The sequence below is a fragment of the Meleagris gallopavo genome, chromosome 5, assembly GCF_905368555.1.
Source record: "Meleagris gallopavo chromosome 5, MGAL_WU_HG_1.1, whole genome shotgun sequence".
Classification (NCBI taxonomy): Eukaryota; Metazoa; Chordata; class Aves; order Galliformes; family Phasianidae; genus Meleagris; species Meleagris gallopavo.
In genome coordinates, this window is record NC_139408.1 from 33,832,233 (window position 1) to 33,853,187 (window position 20,955).

Sequence of the window (20,955 nt, forward strand, 5' to 3'; positions counted from 1 at the left end):
ACGACCGCGCTCCTGGGACACGGAGCTGTGGGCGGCGGGAGGGGGATCGTGTTCTCACTTCTTTTGAAATAAACTCCGAAAAACGTTTACCACTAACGTACCCGGTCACGCGTCCTATTTAGGTACGCGCAGGATATCCCTGAGCGGATGGAGGACATCTCGCCTATTGCTTTGGAAGCGCAGGAAGAAGCCCACCCGACGCGCGCGCTCCCACGCGAGCAGCTGCTGCAGAGCCGCGCGGCGCGGCCCGAGGAAGGCTGCAGCCGCCCCGCCCCGTCGCAGCGCCCGCGTGGAGCCCGCTGCCCGCCGCGCGCCCATCGCTGGGAAGTCTGCAAGCTTACTTCCATCTGAAGGCTTGTACCTAGGAGCAGCCGTCCCAGCAGAGTTAGACAGCGAATGCCGGCAACTAGCAAGGAACGCGATTGCAGGCATTTGTTGAAATAAGCGCGTTCCTTCCACTCTTTCCGATGCGCTCAGAGCAATCTGCCCATGTCACGCTCACGCCAGTTAACACTTTACAGCATATAAGCAGGTACGCATCGAATCCTACGACTAAGCGGGCTCTGAAATGTCTTTTTTGCCCGTTTGCTTTTTAATTTAAGCAACGTTTTGTTTAAACCCAAGGTGAACTGTACGCTGTCACTGCAGACCGAACACACCCCGTTCGGTACCGGCGGTCAGGGCGCTCCACCCGTTCGGGAGACGAAAGGGTCCGCAGCCCGCAGCTCCAGCCCGCAGCGACCAGCGCCGACGGGGCATCGCGCTGTGCCGGGCCGCTCCTCGACACCGGCCGAGCCCGGCTCAGTCTGGCTGCCCGCCGGGGGCTTCTGTTCCCCGCTAATTCCCGACGCTGTAACCGACAGCCGAGTCACTTCGTGAAACGTCAGAGTGACTCCATCTGAAATAAGGTGTTCAAAACACGCATGTGACAGGGACACGGAGAATTACGAGGGCCGGTTTTGAGGGGCAAACGGCGAAGGCAGGCTGGCGGTGGGCGAAGCAGGGAGCCGGGCAGAGGGGCGAGTCGCCCCGGCCGGGGCTTCGCGGCCGGCAGCAGCACCGGAGCGGCTTCCCGGCGGCTCCGAGGAGCGCGGTCACCAGTGCCGTCTGAGCGGACGGAGGCGGAATGGGACACGCGGCGGGGGCGGAACGGCAGCACCTGCCGGACCGGCGCGGGCTGCGCCCAGCGCTGGGGCCGCCCCGCCGGTGCCTGCTCCCTCCCTCGCTCCCACCCCGGCCGCCCTCGCCTGCCCAGTGCCCATGCGCCCCGGGAGAGGTTTAAGGCGTGCGCGGTGGCGGCTGCGACACAGCGCTGCCGAGGTGCCGCCCGGTGAGGACGTCGGCTGGGTTGCGCTGTGCCTCTTCGCGCCCGGGAGCGTGCTCTACCGCCATGCAGCTCGCCCCCCTTCTCTTCGGTGCGTACCGCGTCTGACGGGGCGACCCGGCCCGGCCCGGTGCGACCCGGCCCGACCCGCTCTCTATCTCTCCGTAGGCGTCTTTCTGCTCTGCGGCCCCGCGCGCGGGAGCGACAGCTCAGGTGAGCGTGCGGTCCTCTGCCCCGCACGGCGGCAGGACGCGTCTGCGGGGCTGGCTTTAAGAGCCGGCGTGTCCTTTAGGGTATGAGAGGCGCGAAGGCCGGGGGAGGAGAGTGCGAATGCAGAGGGGCACGGGAGGTGTCTGGAAGCGTTTCCGCTCTTGTCCCTTCTGGTCTGAATGTAGCGGTAACAAACGTGTTTGCCCGGGGGAGTGCCGTGTGTGTGTGTGTATGTGCGTGCCGCTGTGTGCAGCGGGGTGCCCGAGCACCGACAGCGCGAGGATCCGCAGCGCATCTCTGCCTGTGAAATCGATACGACTTTTGTGCGCCCGCACCGCCGTCAACGCGACCTGGAAAGCAAAGATCGAACTGAACGCACCTAGCGGTGCGGGAGCTGCTACGTGACCTGAGGGACTGCATCCCCGCCTCTGGAGAGCGGGTGTCCGAAGCCTGTCAAACCGAGGGAACCGCGAGCCGCAGGAAACGCCGCAAGAAGTGTCCGCGGTGCGAGCCGCGCGGTGGGCCCTTCTAGCGCTGACCGTCCAAGGGAGGGCGGGCAGGAGGCCCGGCAGCGCCCGCCCGGTCATCGCCCTGCCCGCGGCCGGTGAGTGACCTGCGACCCTCGCTCGGGGTTCCTTCAGCAGGAAGCGGTTATTATCGAGATAACAGCCGTTCGTCACAGGACTGCTGTGACTGAAGAATAAAACAACAAAACAGCGACAGAAAACCTACAGCAAGAAACCCCGGTTCCTTTTCTTGTTTTACAGGTGCATCACAGGTGAAATGTCAACGGGAAACAAATGAAAAGTTTTTTATAATGCTTTCTCCCATGGCTGGAGAAGAAACCTCTAATTAGAAGGTATCTGGGACCAACTAAAGTAATGTTAAGGGGACGATGGCAAATGTGACTGAGCGAGAAGCATGCATAGACTTTTATGGGGGGGAAAAAAAAGGTTAAAATTCTGACATTACTATGAATGTGAGAACATTGAGCTTCCTTGAATATCTGCCTTACTTAGGCTCGTAGCTACTCAGGGAGATCCTTTTTCATAGTCCGCTTTTAAGAAATACGCACAAATACAGCCAAGTACGACGACTGTGGCTGTCATACATGAGATGACTGTATAGGTGGGTGCACACTGACATATGGTAGTAAGTGAACTTAATTTGAACAGAAAAGTGCAAACCTCAGATTGAAATAAGTAATACAGCCCTGATGCTTTTTTAAATTGCATTGCTCCTTGTACCGAGATATGTACTGAACATTACACAAATCAGTATATAACCTATGAACACGCTTTCCAAAATGTAAGCAGGTGTATTTCTACCAACACGGTTTTCTTCTGCTACGGACAGGGCTGGTAGGAATATTCAATGCATGACATATAAATCCAGGTTTGTCTGAAGCCTCAAGACAAAAAAAAATCAAACAAACCTCCAAACCTTCCTGTTCTGAAGAGGAAATTCAGTCCTATATAAAACATACTTTAAAAAAAAAAAAAAAAAAGCCCCTATTTTATGGCCTGTAAAGATATCTTGGTCTTAGGAATCCCTGACACTTATAATAACCTACACAGATTATTTTTTCTCTTGCATGAAGTCTTATTTTCCAAAACAGTACATGGAAATTTCAAGGTTAGAACTCAAATCTCAGCACTGATTTCATTTTTCTAGAGTCTTAATGATTCCTGTCAAAAATGAAGTGAGAACTTCTTATAGGTGGGCATAAGACACTGCTATTCAGAGCAAATCAAAGTATGTGGGATGAGGCATAAAAACATCGACCTGATGGAAAGATTGAAAGCATGGTTACCAGTGTGTCAGCACAGAAGTGAGCCTTCACTTTTTCTTTTTCTTTTTTTTTTTTTAGGTCTACAGTGAAGGAAGACATTCATCCCTGCCTTTAAATATGGCTTGAAACGGGAAGAAATGCAGTTTTTGTTGTTTGGCTTTTTCTTTTCCTTTTTTTTTCTTGTGTGTACAGATTTTCTGTAGTACCTTAATGTAGTGTGTTTCCATAAGGCTTATGGGATGTGTCTTGACAGAGTGGGATTATGGTCAATTTTTACAGACTAACGTGTTATTTTCACGTGTACAGAGGTCTCTGCTTTCCATCGAAGCCCAGACTGGGTAGAGGTCTTGGACTGAGTCCTTTCTTGTTAACTGCAAGCTTATCCTTCCTCCTTCTAAAAAATGCATGGCTTTAGACCTTAAGCATTCATGAAATTGATTAGAGTATTGGGTCACATAAGTATCCAGAAAAATATTTCAAACACTGCTGCTCTTGCATTCTTAAATCACAGTGATTATGACACTTGGGTTTTATCTGTTACTGGTTCTACAAAGATAAATTACCTTGAATATGCTAACAAAAACAACCACTTTCTTAAATTTGAGTAGCAGTGCCTCACAAAACTTGGCAAGAATGATTACCGTGTAAGCTAGTAGAGAACTATTCTGTATGATCCAGTATTCAGGTATGATTAATGCACTCTAAGCTCATATTGGACTGCTTGTGATTTTACAAGATTCATTAAATAACAGGGAGAAACAAAATCACTGCAAAGCTGGTACCATTAATTTTAACTTTGGTACCGTCTACTTACTATCTTGATAGTGTTCTTGATAGTGTTCCTGACATTGCTAATGTTAGTTCCAAAATTATAGCTTAGGAAGCTGTATCTACACAGCAAAACAAAATAAACTGCTTTTTAATTAACAGCGTAAGCACTTAAAGTCAAAGTGTGTGTTACAAAACTTTCTTTGTTGATCCAACTGAGCTATTAGCTGTTAAAGGTCCTAGCTGCAGTATGTCAGCTCTTCACACAGCAGCAATTTGGTGTCTTCCCTCTGGAGTGCCTCTTACAAGGTACAGATGAGGATCTTTAGGCAGCCAGTACATAGAAAAAGTATTGGGCTTTAGTGTACATCTGTGTTTTCATAGCTAGAAAAACATAGCCAGATTTCTCCATGATCACCACCATCTTCAGAGCTATCAAAAATGTAAAATGTTAGTTTGACATGACTGTATTTACAGAGTGTCTGCTAGTGAGAGAAATGCAGATCTCCAAGCAATAAGGCATGTATTAATTAGACATATCCAATCGTATTCATATGTGCAGCCTGCCAAGGAACTCAGTCAGGGTAAGTACATTAGAAGTGGCAGGTATTATAAACTTCCTGTGGTGCTTAGCACTTTTGGAGGCTGGAAAAATGTTCCAGGGTACACAGCACAAGTTGTACTGCAAGACTGGATTACCTTTAATGCCCATCGCAGTGACTCCTCTAAGAGTATCCAGCTTTCTGGCTGCTGTTTGATGGCCTCGCTAGTTGTCACTTGATGGATATTATTCCATTATGAAATGATAAGGGAACTCAAATGCAGAGTAAATTGACTTCTTTCAGCCTAATACCAAATATCTTAGCACTTCTAACACTGGAAATGATGAGCTCCTAGGTATAAGCATGGTCATTCTGCTTGTTTTGCAGACTTTTGTTTTTAAGGCAAAGATGTGAGACTAAACGTGAGAGGATGTGGGTAGGCAAGACTGTGTAAGTCCTAAAAAAAATTTCTTTATTTTTAGAAAACTTGATAATAAGACTAAAGCACTTTAGTGGCTCATACTAAGTAGACATCTTCTATTAGTTTGAAAGGAGGAAATGAAAAAGCATTTCCTGCATTTATTTCCCCCTTCACCTGGACTACAAAGACATATTCAGCATATTTAAGTAACATCTTAGTGCTGACAAATAGCTGCTAAGGGTTTTTAGGAAGATGTGATTAGATAGCTTACTGTAATTTACATATAGAATTAATGAGGAGTAGGCATACTTAAAAAGCAAAACTACACATATGTTCTGTAAACACATTTGTTAAATTTATGCAGCAGAAGTGAACAGACACGCTTCACTGTGTACACTTCCAGCTGTAGATGTTCTGATTGTCAGCTTTAAAGTCAGTGAGATTAGCAGGAGGCACCACAGCACTGTGATCTTTTCCATCTGCTGATTAGGAACAGCACATGCTCCAGAAGCATTCTTTCAAATAACAGCAGCTTATTTTGGGGTCAGTAAACACCTTGGGTTAAGAGTGGAAAGGGTGGGCAGGGAAGCAGGCATGAGATGGAACACTAATCCATGAAACACACGTTCATGGTGTGTGCACCTAATTGTTAGCTAGGCTCTGTCAGCTCTCAATATCATAGAAAGGCTACAGAAGAGGTTCTTGCACCTACTAGTTCTTAGTGGTGGCAAGATGTGCTCTTGGGAATTTCAGAATATCCAGTCACGAGTTGAACTTGTGATGATGAACTGCTGTTGATCTAAGCTAAAACCCTAACTTGCTATGCTACCAGATTGTACCATTTAGCAGCAAGATGGTAGTTAAGCATACGAGATCATGACCTCTAAGTTTTCAAACGAAAAAGCTTCAATCCAGCAGGGAAAACTTAACACTGGTGTACACCTGTCTGCGTGTGTAGGTGTACGAACATGTAAGCACAGTAAAAGCCAAAGGATGATAATTTGGGGAGCAACTTTCAAGAAAAAAATAAGGCAGAATTCTTATATGAAAAATTCATGTGCTGAAAATCGATAAATAATTTCAGTCTCACTGGCTGAATCTTAGAATTATCTGCACAAATGTAATGATTTAATATTCATTGCAGTGAGCCGATAAGAATGTCTGAGATGCAGCTACTCTTGCTGGAGCAGAAAGATTGGTACTCCCTTTTTGCTTTTCTACTGGCTTCAGCAGGACTAATTGCAGAAGCTCAGGGAGATGCTACTTTCAACCTGTTCCATGAATGATACTGGACAGAGCTTCCCAGGCAGTTGACAGGTTGCCCACAGCTGGAGAGCACGATAAGGATGTCTGGGTTCTTTGGTTCCCGTCCTGGAGAGTGCCATTCCCTTCTGTGCCCACCAGCCCTCTAGGTTTTTTCCCTGGCCTTTGTCTCTGCAGTAAACTTGCACATGCTGTGAATTGCTGCTGTTTTCCTCTGTACTGTTCCCTGGATATTATTTTAATGTTTGGTGTTTCCTCTTCTTTTTTTTTTTTTTTTTAAAAAAAAGCTTTTCTGTACTTTTCTGCCTCTTCTTTTTCATAAATTAAGAACTGCATTATAGTTGTCACAGCTGCACTCTACTAAGTGCCCAAGAGACCTTTACAAACATACAGAAGCACAAGATGAGAGGCTGTACCTAATTTCAAATTCAAACAGTGCTCCATATTTGGCAACTGAGGGACTTGCTTCAGAACAATAACAACAAAAAAATAAGACTTTTCAGGTCACAAGTTTTTCTTTTTCTTTAGCCTCCACTGCTATCACATGCTTTACAAGAGGACTTGACCTTAGAAAGGAGACAGAAGATGTCCTTTGCCCAGCAAACTGTCCTCTGTGGCAATTCTACGTCTTTGGGGATGGAGTTTATGCCTCTCTTTCCAGTGTCTGTGGAGCTGCCATACACAGGTAAGTCAGATGACTGACTGTTAATCCATGCATTAAGTGAGTTTATATGCAATCTTGCTACATTTGTAAATGCTATCCTTTTGATGCCATCAGAATGAAGATTCTTATGGACTTTAGAAAGCTTCCTAATATTACTGGAATGTCATTAGAAAAACAGAGCATACCTGTGGGGGTAAAACTGGGTGGTTTGCAAGTGTTCTTGAAAACAACAAAACTAGCGACGCTGAAAAGCAGCAGTCAGGCTTTCCCTGTAAGGTAACGTGTGTTACTAGCAGACATAGATGGATACAATCTAAAAAAGTAACTAACAGGAGAATAAAAGCAAATTAAGTTTTTTACTTTAGTTTCTATGACATCTCTCCTGAAACTGTTAAAATCTGGTTAAGCAAACAGACCTAGGCATGATTTGGGTGAATGTGATCCATGTGGACTGTTTTTAGCATTTCATTTCTTTGCTGGTCACTGGAGAAACCTTTCCTGTTTGCTAGGCAGCAGCCTTAAACCTCTCCTTCCAGTGGCTGTGGTTTGACTGCTAAGGAAGCTCCATCTGCAAAATCTGGGGGTGTTTATTTCCCCCCCCCCTTCCCTGCAGCCCAAAGTTGGCTGCACTAGCTGCAGGAAAACAGCAAGTGCTGTGGCTCAGCTGCGGCATCTGCTTTACTCAAGTTTTTCACTTATTGTGCCTTAGTGGAATCTCTCATTAATTTAAGCAAGAGTTAGTAAAAGTGATTCTAATTCTAATAACTTTTTTTAGATCAGCACTAGGAAAATCAACATTTTTACAAAAGGAGGCACAAGAAATAAAAAATTCAGATTTTTTTCGTGTGCAATAACACAGAGACATCTGTACAGCATGTAGTTCTCTGCTGAAGTTTGTATCTTATAAACTGTGTGTTAACTTTCTCCAACTCAGAAGCAAAGGATTATGCGATATTTTTTTTTTCACAGCATACATCAACATATATTATACTCTCTGTGAAATATGCACTGTTTTAAAAAGAAAACAAAAAACTGTTTCTAACCACCCAAGTGTTCCAGCAGCAACAAAGGGATTAAAATGTATCTTCTAATCTGACTCTTTACATGCCAGTGTAAATGAACTAAGTCCAAGTCTTCTGAATTAATTGTAGTTTAGCACTCTAGAGGAGAGGAAAAAAAAAAAAAAAAAGGAATATAGGTGAAATATTCTTTAGAATATTTTCTATTCTCTTTTTCCTGAAGGACCTGCTTTAAGCTAGGTGCCATTAGTGCCATCAACCTTTCTCATTCAGCATAGAATTTTCTATCTATGAGCGTTTCCCTAAGTTATGAGAAGTGATAAATGCTGGTCCTAGTCAAAATGAATTGCTGGATGGAGGAGAAGAAATTGTTGTTCAGGTCTCTGCTAACTTCACCGCAGCCTACAAAAGCCAGTTAAAACATACCGAAGACTTGTTCCTTCCAGTTCTGTGTTGCAGTGGCTAAACTCCATCCTGGTGTCAAAGTAACTCAACAATATGTTGCTAATAGGTAATTACTTCTATCGCTGTATAATCATATATGTGTTTTGAGAATTTCAGAAATCTCTTCCAAATGATTGAAACAATCACATCTAGTTTAAACCTATGTGTGCCAAACACTGTGCTGTATGGCGAGTGCAACATGGCTCTGTGTGCCTGAAGTAATGTTGAGGACTGTGTATGTTTCGTGACTGCTGCTGATTTTGACAGAAAGCACAATCACACAGTTATCTTCTGTTCCCAGAAGCATCATTTTGGGGAGAAGTGCTTATTTAATTTTTTAAAACTGAAGAATGACTGTGAGAATGTGTTAGTTCCTCTTCCCAAACACACATGCCAGTTTGCATGTGCTGGGTCCTAACTGAGGCTCAATTCCTAAACTTTTACATGCACCAAATAATGCTTATTCCTATGAGTAGTTCTACTGTGACGTGACCATTACTGCAAGAAAAATACTACATTGTGCATTTTAAAGAATCCATCAGAATGTAGCTGTGAAGAATTCTGAATGCTAGATATGAATGAGCTTTCTGCTAGCTTTAGTTTGTTACATTTGGCTTTTTATCTTTTTTTCTCTCCTTATTTTACATGTAATTACTCTCAGGAAACAGAATATTTATTTAATCCTGTTCTTTTTCTGGGCAGAAGAATTTCTTTTTGTTGTCAGGGGGGAAGAATGGAGAACCTCCTACTAAGCTGACGCTATACAAGCATAAAGAACTGAGTTAAATCTACCACTGGGTGATTAATTGGATTAATAATCAGAAGGTCGAATTAAGGACTCGGTTCTCAGTTTGTGCAGCTCTGTTCTACTGCCAATTCTGCTAAATGGAGACCTAAATTAATGCAGTCTTTAGATGCTAAATAGGCATGCACATTTTTTATAACTAGCCACAGGCTGAGAGCACCTCTAAATAAACATCAAGTTCCCTCAATTCAAGTGAACAAAACCAAATTGGGTATTAGCAATATGGCTGTAAATCAACTACAAGCACTGAGGACCCTGAGCAGCTGTAGCATTTGCTACAAGGCTACTGATAGAAGGGTTATCTGGCTTCTGAGCACCAGTAGATCCCCTGGAAAACTTTGCTGTATAGGCTGCTTCTGCTGCTGAGCCTTCTTTCTTGCCAAAAGCAATATATGTGCAGAGCAGACAGAGTAAGCAGAACCTAGAGGGCCAGAGAATGCTGACATGAAACCCAAAACAGCTCCCTGTTGCTGAATTGATTGTAGTCAGGCAGCAGTAGGTGGCCGCAGCTTGGAGAAGGGAGTGGGGGAAGATGAACAATGTGGAAAGAGCTTGAGTTTCTGCTGGTAAAAGGGAGGAAAGATGATTTGGCTGTCTTGTCTGGTTTTTTTGCCTCCTGAAAATAACTCCTTTCATCCAAGGACCCTACAGGAAATGCAGCTGCTTATCACAGTTAGCGATGGTAATGGGAACTTCAGATCAAAATGCTTTGTGCGGCAGCTCTTTCTACCCTCCCTTGAGGTAGAAAAGCAGGTTGTGGACCCATAGACATTTATGATTAATGTGATTATTAGCATAAAACCATACTGTGAGATTCTGAGCAAACACTTAGCTTCTGGTCTGTAAGACTGAGTCTGCTCAGTATGTACTACTTCTAACAGTCCACTTCAGAGAATCATAGAATGACCTGGGTTGAAAAGGACCACCTGCTATGTGCAGGGTTGCCAACCACTAGACCAGGCTGCCCAGGACCATATGCAGCCTGGCCTTGAATGCCTCTTGCAGCATTTGCACCACTTGCAGCACTGCTACCCTTGTGCTCAGTGCCTTTCCTTAGAGTAGAACACCTCGTTAATGCTCAAATCTCTCTTATCACTATTAGACAGTAAGGAGAAATCTGAAGTGCTGTTTGCATTTGCCAATTTTTGAACCTGACTTTAAACTCAAGCATTCAGGAGAACTTTAATAAAGATCCTCTGTCTATATGATGTACATATAAAAGATAAAAAGGTATCTGAAACCACCATCGTAATTCTTTCACCGTACAAGAATAAAAATATATATAACCACAATTCCATATAGAAATGCAAATCATGTCTGAATGTATTTTAAGTAGGCCACAAGGAGATTTATGTGGAAATTCTGATACTGATACCCAGAGCTCATATTACCACAAATACATACAAGATTTTCTAAACTCCAGTCTTGATTATTTCACAGTGTTTTAAATCAGATCAGGTTGGGACCTCTCTTCAAGCAGGAAAGCAAACAGATAAGAAAAGTAAACACAAAGGCACACATTGCAGCATTTCAGTAGTCTTGAAACAGTTGTTTGTATTCCACAAGTGTACCTGCCCAAATGCTACAGATCATTAACTTTTTCCTTCTATTTAAACAAGCTCCACATTGAATTTGGCCCTGAAAAATAGAATCCATTCTCCCAGTAGCATATAAAAAAAATCTGAAAAAAAGTTCCAAAGCCTCCGACTGTCCCAACAATGCAACCTCTCTGCCTGCAATAACAAAGGAAGTTCTCTTTGGGCTTTTAACCCTGAAGTTTCTTAAGCACATAAATCTATTGTTCTCTTGGATGTTCATACATCCTATAAGTCTCAGTAGTGCTGACAGTCTCAGCACGTAAGTATCAGCAAGATTTTCAAACTAGTCTTGCATAACCACAGATCTGGCAGGCAATCTCAGAACGTGTTCATTAAGCCATGAAATGAAGCTCGATGAAAGAATAATGATAGTGGCCTTCTCTAAGGAGGTTTTGGGCTCAAATGTCTACTCAGTTTTAGAAAACTTCCTCAATGTTTTCTTTTCACTTCTACATTTATGTACTGACTGTTCTAGGGTGGCAGAGGGGGTATAATAGTCTTATAATACCAAAAGTGATTTTGTAAGATATTTTTAATCAGTAAGCCTTCTGGCCTTTTTAAATTAACCCATCATAACTGTGTATTTAAATGTGTCGTGGTATGCTTAAACTGACAAAGACAGGAAATAGCAAATCATATCTAAGTATTCCAGATTTTGAAGTTTCTACTTTATGTTTCTATCAGTGAAAATTACTCACTGTATAGCTTTTACTGTCAATATGCTATTTCCAAGTGTACAGAGAAAGGAACAGGAATATTACATTGACTGATTATGTATTCTATTTATTTTATTAAGTTCAAATGTCATATCTTAATTTTTACTACAGGTGAAAGTGAAGAAGAAGATACTTTAGGCTCCCTTCTTGTATATATCAGTAATCTGATGGTTGCCATCAATAATGTCTACAATTTCTGACTGCAGTCTGTGTGGATGCATAACACAGGATCTACCATAACAATTACTACTGCAAGCAGTGTTTTCCTCCAGTTTTTTTTAAATCATTTTGCAGTAAGCATGCCTCATTTTGTTTTGGATACCAATATTTAGGAGCCATAAAGAATGTAAATATATTTTTTGCTGTAGCTCTTTCATTAAGAATTAGTGCGTTCTGCTGCAGTGAGAACAGCTGGAATTTTAGAACTTCTTGGTATTTTTTTCTAAGCCTGTGTGATGGCCTGCAGAATAGCTTGCCTTAACATTCTTTTCAGTCCCTCGTAGTTAGTTTCAGCATGAACACAACCACTTGCCTAAATGGTATCTTTTTCAGGAGGCTACTGTTCAATATATAGTGTCCAATGATTATAAAGCTGTATTTTCTTGTAATTAAAATGTCTGATTTGTATTAACTTTTTTTCCTCTCTCAGAGGGGTGATCACCAATGCAGGAGGAGCTGTAAGAGTACAGACTCTCCCAGGACAGGAAAACTACCCAGCTGTAAATGCCAATGGGATCCAGTCTCAGGTGCTCTCCAGATGGGCTTCATCTTTCTCAGTGACTCGTAGGTGGATCACACTTACTACTTTGCAGTATTCCAGATATTAACAGAAGTCTAGGAAACTTTTTCAGTGTGCTTATATATACAAATAATGTGATTGGTATATGAAATGTAGCAAAAATTTTCACTTCTGACTAATTTCGTCTTCATTTTTTGACTATTTGCTTGAAATAAATCTGTTCCAGTTAGATTAGTCCCTCTAGATTATACAGAAAGTCTCTAGACTACTTCTAGTAAAATGCTGAAAATTCAGTATTCTTAAAGCACACAATTTCATCTAAATATGTTGAAATAGTGTTAATCTGTTCTTCTAATATTTTAGCAGGTACCAACAACCTGGTGCTTGAAGCAGTGGGACGATCAGTGTCAACAGCACGGCCTGCTACAGGTACCAGCCAAATCTCTCCAACACTGGAGGTCCCGTGTGTTAAGATGTGCTACAGGGCTTGAGTCCCTGACTAACGCGCTGAATTTTATAGGATGTATTTATAAAGAAGAAAGCATATGTGAAATTCATTTCTGTGTATATCTCAGCAGGAAAAGGAAGAATTGCTTATAATCAGACTGATTCTGATTTCAGTAGTGATTCATGTAAACGAAGAAACGCTTGAATGAATTTGGAAGTGATACAGGTGACATAAAGGAAGGAAAGAGTCTGTGAGCTCATGGGATATTCATTCCTATTAAATGACAGAGAAGATGGATTATGCATTCCTTTTTACAGAAATGCTTAACTACTAAGTGCTGTCAGAATTTATGAAGCAGAAATTTAGATGGTATGTGAATTTCTCTACAGAAAATACCACCAGTAAAAGGCTAGATCAGTTTTTATGAAGGCTAGTGGTATGTACATATTGGACTTGGATCTCATTTGTGAATAGCACATCTGCTTTACAGTTTAAGTCCCAGCTTGCTTCCAAAGCACAAAAACTGTCCCTATAGAGCAGATAGCTAACTGAGAAATAGTAGGACTTGGGATGCTGAGTGGTTTCTGTATAAGCGTTTCTGTATACATTTCAGTAATCAGCTAGGCAGGTGTAGAAAGGAAGGTTAAATTGTTTCATTTGAAAAATAATATTCTCAAAGGTGCAAAGAAATAGCACTGCAACTGTAACTATTGAACTGACTGAAGAATGATGCAGTCCCATGCCAATTTTCACTAAGGACAGACTGCAATGCAATTCTTAGAGTCTAAGCTTCTTCCCTACGTCTTGTTGTTCCTAAATGATCCATGCTGTATCCTTTATTAAAGGCAAAAGACCTAAGAAGCCCCTTGAGAAAAAGGCTGGAAACAAAGGTAGGAATTCACAGGTTTAACTTTTGAAAAACACAATCCTAACAGTTATTTGGTGCTAAGTAAGTCTAATTATTTTGAATGCTCACAGACTGTAAAGCTGACATTGCATTTCTCATTGATGGAAGTTACAACATCGGCCAACGTAGATTTAATCTGCAGAAAAACTTTGTTGGAAAAGTAGCAGTAATGTTGGGAATTGGAACGGAAGGGCCTCATGTTGGAGTTGTACAAGCCAGGTAATAGCAGACCTATACAAAATATAACCAAGAGACAATTAAGAGAAGTCAAGTAATGTATGTTTTGCAGAACAGTATTTGCTCAATAATGGCAAAAGAAAACAAGAGAAGATAAACTCAGCTTGGAGCGTTGTTTGTTGTGCTACACTGAGAGATGTCCATGTGAAGACATAACAAACCTGATCATCTTCTGCTTCTGTGTCACTTAGCTGTGTCAGTTTCAAATACACAAATTCATTTAGTTTAACACCTGGCATGATCACTTTTTTTTCTGCATACATTTTAAACCTAGTATTTTCTGCCGCTCAATAAGCTTAAGAAATGTGCTGTTCTTAATTTGTCCACTCTGATAAATAACTTCTCTGGCTACAGATTCAGTACATTATTATGTAAGGATTATTCTCTACATTTTTAATTACTATATATGAACAAGAACAAAATGATTCAAACTAAAATTTAGCTTGCTAATACCATGGAGGTATGAAAAGTTGACTACATAGTTCATTAATGTTTTATTTTTCTGCAGTGAGCATCCAAAAATTGAGTTCTATCTGAAAAACTTCACCGCTGCAAAAGAGGTTTTGTTTGCCATAAAGGAATTAGGGTTCAGAGGAGGCAATTCCAACACAGGTGAGTTCGTACCTCAGTGAAAATAAATGTTATTACTTTGCATAAGTGAAACATATTTCTATCTATACATATTTAAGAAAGTATTCTAAATGCTCCGTTTTCAATTCCATTTTCAGAAGTTCAGGTTGCTTACTGTATATTTTATTAGTGCAAATATGTGCTTAAACAGTAATCAGCTTTTCACTTCTAACAGAATGGTGGTGTGAGACAAATTCTTATCTAAAAGACTTTACATTTCTTTCCTATTGAATGGCAGTGGCTAATTAAGTAGTAAGTAGTTGTGGGTATTTGCCAAATAAGGAAGCTAAGCTTTCCAGATATGTTGTATTTTACAAGCTAAATTTAAGTAGCTTCTCAACTTTGTTCCTTGCAATTCATTTAGCAGGCACTAATATATCTGCTTACCATAAAACAAGACCTGTAGGGAGGGAAATTTGCTTTAACTTTTTATTTTAAATAGGCCATAGCTTACTCAAGCTTCATAATTACTCAAATATTTTGAGATGCTGTTTCCTTGGTTTGCTGAGTTACACCTGTAGTCATAGTTAAAATTCAGCATAGTTTTATCTAACTGGTACCAAAATGTTACTGTATTATTTCTTCACATTCTTTTTCTGTTCAAAACTAGGGAAAGCTCTGAAACACGCAGCTCAGAAATTCTTCTCTATGGAAAATGGAGCACGTAAAGGAATACCCAAAATCATTGTAGTGTTTCTAGATGGCTGGCCCTCAGATGATTTGGAAGAAGCTGGTATAGTGGCCAGAGAATTTGGAGTCAATGTGTTCATTGTGTCTGTAGCAAAACCCACAACAGAAGAATTGGGAATGGTCCAAGACATTGGTTTTATTGACAAAGTAAGAGAATATAATTATTCATTTTTCATTCATGGGTATGACTAGATAATGTACTTCATGCTGGAGTTCTAATGAGCTAAGTCTTACACATATAGTAAGAGATATTCTTCCAAATAATACAAGAGGAAAAAAAACTAAGAAATCACTAGGAAGCCTAAAGTAATCAGTAGTAGAGATTTGAATAAGACTATTAGTTTCTTCTTACTAAATTACATGCAACTGCTGGGTTATTTTCTTGTAAAGGGGCTGCACAAAGGTACCAAAATGCTGTTGCCAGCCTCCCATCTCAGAGCCTTGGCAAAGCTGTAGCTCTTGGACTTTGCACTGCACGAAGATTTTCACAGCAAAGGATTCTCCTATCTCAACCATAACTAAACTTGTTGAAGCAAAGAAGTACAGATATATCTCCTATCTTGAAATGACAGGGAGACCTATATTTCAGTGTGTGATCTGAGGAATTGTTTTGTTACTTTGGCTACAACAAGGACAGAAAAGATTGACAAATGCGTCCTACCAAGTTCGTATGCAAGACATTCATCTTGGATAAACAGTTTTCAATCTTGCTCTGTAGGAGTCAACAACAGAACTCAAACTCAGTTCTCACAAGAGCTTTCTAAGCACTAGTTCACTACTTCATGTTTCATAGGGAGGTTTTAAATATTTTATTTCAGCAGAAAGTTCATAACTTAACATGAACGAACAAAGCACTATGGCTCTGCAGCTTCCATGCACAAGACAGTTTGCTTCCGATCTCAGACAGGTCCAACTTGTGTGGACTTACAGACACAGACCAGAATGACTTTATGTGGCAGAGGCTTGTCCCCTTGCCTTCTGCATTTTGATTTGAGCAAGATTACTCATCACATTTGGAGAGCTGATTTTAAATGTAATCCCTTTCTCAATTGCCTTGCACTTGACATGTATATTATAGAAACCAAAGGAAAAACAAATTTTACTTCAAAATAACCTGGGCATTATATTTCTACTCAGATATGTGTCTGTACTTATGATGTATTACAGGCTTTTTTTTTTTTTTTTTAAGATTATGATGTTAAAATGGAAAATACAGAAACCTAATTTTCAGTGGGTAAGGAAAAAGGCAAAACTTCCACTCCTTTGGATAGTTAGCAGCCAGAGCTTAGTTCACTTCCCAAGAACATAATTAAAATTTCAAGTTTTTAATGTTCTCAGTAATAAAATGAAATTTTCTGAAATTTCTGATGGGAGCTGGGGGCAAGCTTGATTGTCTGTTTACTATCTACGGAACCTATTTTGGTATTTGCCTTTTGACTTTTTGTTTTCAAATAGGCTGTCTGTCGCAATAATGGCTTCTTCTCTTACCAAATGCCCAGCTGGTTTGGCACCACCAAATACGTAAAACCTCTTGTCCAAAAACTGTGTTCACATGAGCAAATGTTGTGTAGCAAGACATGCTATAACTCTGTCAACATAGGCTTCTTGATAGACGGTTCTAGCAGTGTTGGAGAGAGCAACTTCCGGCTCATGCTTGAATTCATCAGCAACGTTGCAAAGGCTTTTGAGATCTCTGATATTGGTTCCAAGATTGCAACTGTGCAGTTCACATATGATCAGCGTACTGAGTTCAGCTTCACAGACTACACCACAAAAGAAAAGGTCCTCTCTGCTATCCGGAACATTCGTTACATGAGCGGTGGCACCGCTACTGGTGATGCCATTTCTTTCACAACCAGAAACGTATTTGGGCCAGTGAAGGATGGAGCAAACAAAAATTTCCTTGTAATTCTGACTGACGGTCAGTCTTACGATGATGTTAGAGGACCTGCTGTTGCTGCACAAAAAGCAGGTAAGCAATCTTCATAGGCAGTGGGAATTGATTCATCCCATTTCTGCTGTATTGTCTGTGTCAACATTTTAAATGATGATCTAGAGAGTAAATAAAGTATCATACTTGTCTTAAGTTTATCAGAACAGGAGCTGTAAGGAACTGTTTTCCGATAGGATGAAAAGTGAGATTATCAAGCCAGGTGTAAGTAGACTCACTCATGGCAACTTTGTTTAAAATTTTTTTAAAAGTGCAGTCTTTTCTTCCTAATTAAGAGAGAAATGAAGAGATGAAAAATAAAGAGCCATATAGTGAAGCTCAAACCAGTGATAGCATCTAATATAGCATTACTTTTGTTCTCCATCGTATATGGGAGAAAAAAAAAAGTAATTTTGACCAAAAAGTCTCTTGGGCTTCTGATGCTTGAAAACACTAAGCATTACGTATGTGAAGGATCCAAATGTATTTTCAAAATTCTTCTAAACAGCAAGTCTTGAAACACAAGAATTCCTGTGTCACTGCTATGTTCGTATTGATCACTGAAAAACATCTATGATGCTTACTGGTAAGACACACTGGTATTTCTATCAGGATTCTTACTTAGACAAGTACTTAATTTCTGATATTCAGTGGCAAAAATCTAATCATCTTTGACAGACTACAGATATTGAAGCACTATTTCCTGTTCTAGATTATTTAATAGATGTAGAAATTGCTCGTTTTTCTGGCACCACAGACAAAATGATCTTATGTATTTTCTCTCTTTGCTACACTGTTACATTTTAGGAATAACGGTCTTCTCTGTCGGTGTTGCCTGGGCACCTCTGGATGATCTGAAAGACATGGCTTCTGAACCAAGGGAATCTCATACCTTCTTCACTAGGGAGTTCACTGGATTGGAGCAGATGGTTCCTGATGTTATTCGAGGCATCTGTAAAGATTTTTTGGACTCTAAGCAATAACACAAATCTGCTGTTGGATAGTTTCTGAAACTAGAAATTATGAGACTGGAATGGTCCCTCTTAAATACACAAACTTTATTACATATACTATCATCGTGTAAGGGATGGAGAAGGGCTACTTTCTGTAGTCAGCTGAGAGTCTTGTGAGCTTGTTAGAAGTTGTACTTGATATGGGAAAGCAGAATTTGGCCAACAGCTATTATTACTTCCAGTACATTTATAGTAGCCTGAGTTTTGAAGCTATGCATATTGTGCACTTATGACTATCAGTTATCAGCAGCAGAAACAATAGAGTTCTGATATTTTTGCTGTCACTTCCTAGGTGCCTTTTTGCAAGCTAAAAATAATATAATTTTAAATACACAATAACATCTTCTGTGAACCTTCCATAGCTTATGATTCTGTATCTTTTTAAGCCGTAAGTATTTTCAGTGCTTCAGTTGTGCAATACCCATGAGTGCCAGGCAGCTTAAAAAGATATACGGCGGATATTTCTCTACTTAAGATATAATCATAATGATTTACAGAGTCATTAAGACTGGAAATGGCTTCTGAGATCACCAAGTCCAACCCTAACCCATTCCCACCATGCCAACCATCCATCTTGGTATGGAGAACGATACTGCCATCTGGTTGGCAAAATTTACACCAAAAGGCATTTATTTACACCCATAGAACAGCATGGTTCTATGACATCTTCTGGCACAGAAGCGTTGAGAAGCATTTACAGCACAGCAGTTCTCTTTGTAGGTTTGAATCCTAAATATTACCATTTCCTACACCACTGAAGTCAACTGGGATATTCCCCATATATCTGCTTACCTGGATTTTCTCTAATACCTTATACTCTCTTGATTATTGGCTACAAAGTTCCAGATGGGAACCTTGGGCAAAGGGATTAAATTAGAATATACACTGGGGAATGAAATATCTTTGGATTTCAACTTGGGTGTTTTCAAACCTTGAAACATAACTGGTTTATATAGGATTACATGGTTAGAAAAGAAGAGAGTAGATGCAAGTGGGATGTGGTAGCTCGCAGAATAACAAGTTCCTAATGCTAGTAAAAAATGTTTTTGGAGATGTGTTTCTCTAAAGATGAAAGAAAAGTCTTCCTGAAAAATGGCCTTTATTTTATTATGAATTTAGAAATATATTGATATTTTTATACCTACATTCACATGGTTAAAAGTATGAAATGGCTTCCTGAGTTCTTCCAGATGCCAGGAGTGAATAAGAGACTTCAAGCATTCTTTAGAAAATAAAGGTTTTTTGCAAGTAAAATACAACGAAGAAGCAAACCAGCACTTTTCCCATCAATGCAGAATTTCCTTTTTTTTTTTTTCTTTTTCTTTTTTCTTCTTTTTTGGGGGGCTATTGATCGTTAAATTCTTGGTATGGAGTGGCACTGAAGGGATTATATTCATCAGGCTTTTGTCGTGTATTTTTAATATAACTTATGACTGACTATATATTACACTAAACATGAATGGCAAGGATGCTATGTATTTTTCTATTAATTGTTATCCTTAATGTTGTTATGTGTTTATAGAAGAAAGTATTCAGCTATTGCTGTATAAATTTATATCAACTTTGTGAAAAAGTTTAATTCATTTAGCTTAAATTTTTATAGAAATATATGTAATGCAAAGAACTGGGACTACAGGTATTTCAGTATCCTGTAATATAAAGGTCTTTTTACAATGAACCTCATGTAGTACAGCTTGAATAAGTTGTATGTCACATTTCCTGTCTAAATTATTTTAAATCCCCCAGTGAGGTGAAAAAGGAAAAAAAAAAAATCCTAAATCATCCTCAGACGCCAAGGATGTTTCTTACACAGATTATTTTGGGTTTTGTTACTGTTTTTTTAATTTGGATCAGGCAGTACCAAATTTTTAGTAGTTCTTTATATTAAATATGGTGCTAGTTGAATGATCTAAATATAAATCATGCAAACTGGCCAGCACAATCACATTTTTCCTCCCAATTTACTTCTACTGTTGCAAAGAAGATGGCAGCTTTACTGATGTCATTCCTTCATAGAGGAAAAAGATGGTCTGGATTTCCAGAAACCGCAGCACTAAACTGCCCAAATATTTCCATTTTACCATAATGGTGATGACATTATTTGTACCCTCACAGAGCCCAATTACACTGAGATAAGAAACAGCAGGTACAGAGAATACTACTTTAAACATGTAAAGTTTATACAGAAGCAAGTATTTGTAAGAACAACTCTGATCTGGAAGTAAGGTCTGTGAGACACAGTAAGGACTGAGAGCTAGTGCGATACAGAGACAGGGTGAAAAGGATGTGAACTGTGCTGTGAATAGGTCAGCTTGGAGGAATAACATGGTACAGAGTAACAGATACGGATTTGAAGCTTTCTTTTGGGTGAGAGGGAAAGTAAAGCCCTTGAGAGTTCAGCCTCATGCTGCTGGACCAAGCAGTAAAACAGAGTTGCAGCCACCATCACTCTTGCAAACTCTATTTGGGAACACTCCTGCAGGTATTAGGACTGCCATTCAGGAATGTGGCCTGCTAAAGAACAACTCTGTCCTCTGCTGAGAATGATCACAATCATAGAATGGCTTGTGTTGGAAGGGACCCCAAGGATCATGAGTTTCCAAGCCACCCTATCACAGGCAGGGCGACCAACCTCCAGATCTGGTACTAGACCAAGCTGGGAGGATATGAGACCATAGGATGAAAACTTATATGCCCTTTTCCCCCAGAGAGTACTGGGAATGCTCATTACTGTAAATGGCCTCAGACTGGCAACCCCACTGCTGAAAGCAGTATATTTGACAGCTACCCATCAA

The 20,955-nt window shown here is 40.6% G+C and overlaps 1 protein-coding gene and 1 long non-coding RNA gene across 3 annotated transcripts; both read left to right on the forward strand.

Moving 5' to 3' along the window:
* The first annotated feature begins 1,238 nt into the window (after nucleotides 1–1,238).
* Nucleotides 1,239–19,739, forward strand: COCH (cochlin). Of its 2 annotated transcripts, none has more exons than XM_085225148.1 (11): nucleotides 1,239–1,415; nucleotides 1,493–1,537; nucleotides 6,849–7,005; nucleotides 12,216–12,349; nucleotides 12,669–12,734; nucleotides 13,599–13,643; nucleotides 13,732–13,879; nucleotides 14,406–14,509; nucleotides 15,138–15,364; nucleotides 16,673–17,189; nucleotides 17,955–19,739. In XM_085225148.1, the coding sequence occupies exons 1-11, from the start codon at nucleotides 1,391–1,393 to the stop codon at nucleotides 18,128–18,130; spliced, it is 1,644 nt and encodes a 547-aa protein (XP_085081274.1). In that variant the 5' UTR covers nucleotides 1,239–1,390; the 3' UTR covers nucleotides 18,131–19,739. The 2 variants fall into 2 exon arrangements, with proteins under 2 accessions (XP_085081274.1, XP_085081275.1); XM_085225149.1 differs by having other exon boundaries at nucleotides 12,672–12,734.
* LOC146544309 (uncharacterized) lies at nucleotides 1,544–6,842 on the forward strand. Its single transcript, XR_014883620.1, has 3 exons — nucleotides 1,544–2,138; nucleotides 2,302–2,393; nucleotides 3,405–6,842. It is a non-coding gene; the product is annotated as an uncharacterized LOC146544309 (long non-coding RNA).
* Nucleotides 19,740–20,955: the final 1,216 nt, after the last annotated feature.

Bases quoted from the DNA above. Each gene is read 5' to 3' on its own strand.
- COCH (XM_085225148.1), top strand. From the start codon at position 1,391: ATGCAGCTCGCCCCCCTTCTCTTCG. The intron at 7,006-12,215 runs GTAAGTCAGATG...TTCCTCTCTCAG, and splicing joins TGTGGAGCTGCCATACACAG to AGGGGTGATCACCAATGCAG. The intron at 12,735-13,598 runs GTACCAGCCAAA...CCTTTATTAAAG, and splicing joins AACAGCACGGCCTGCTACAG to GCAAAAGACCTAAGAAGCCC.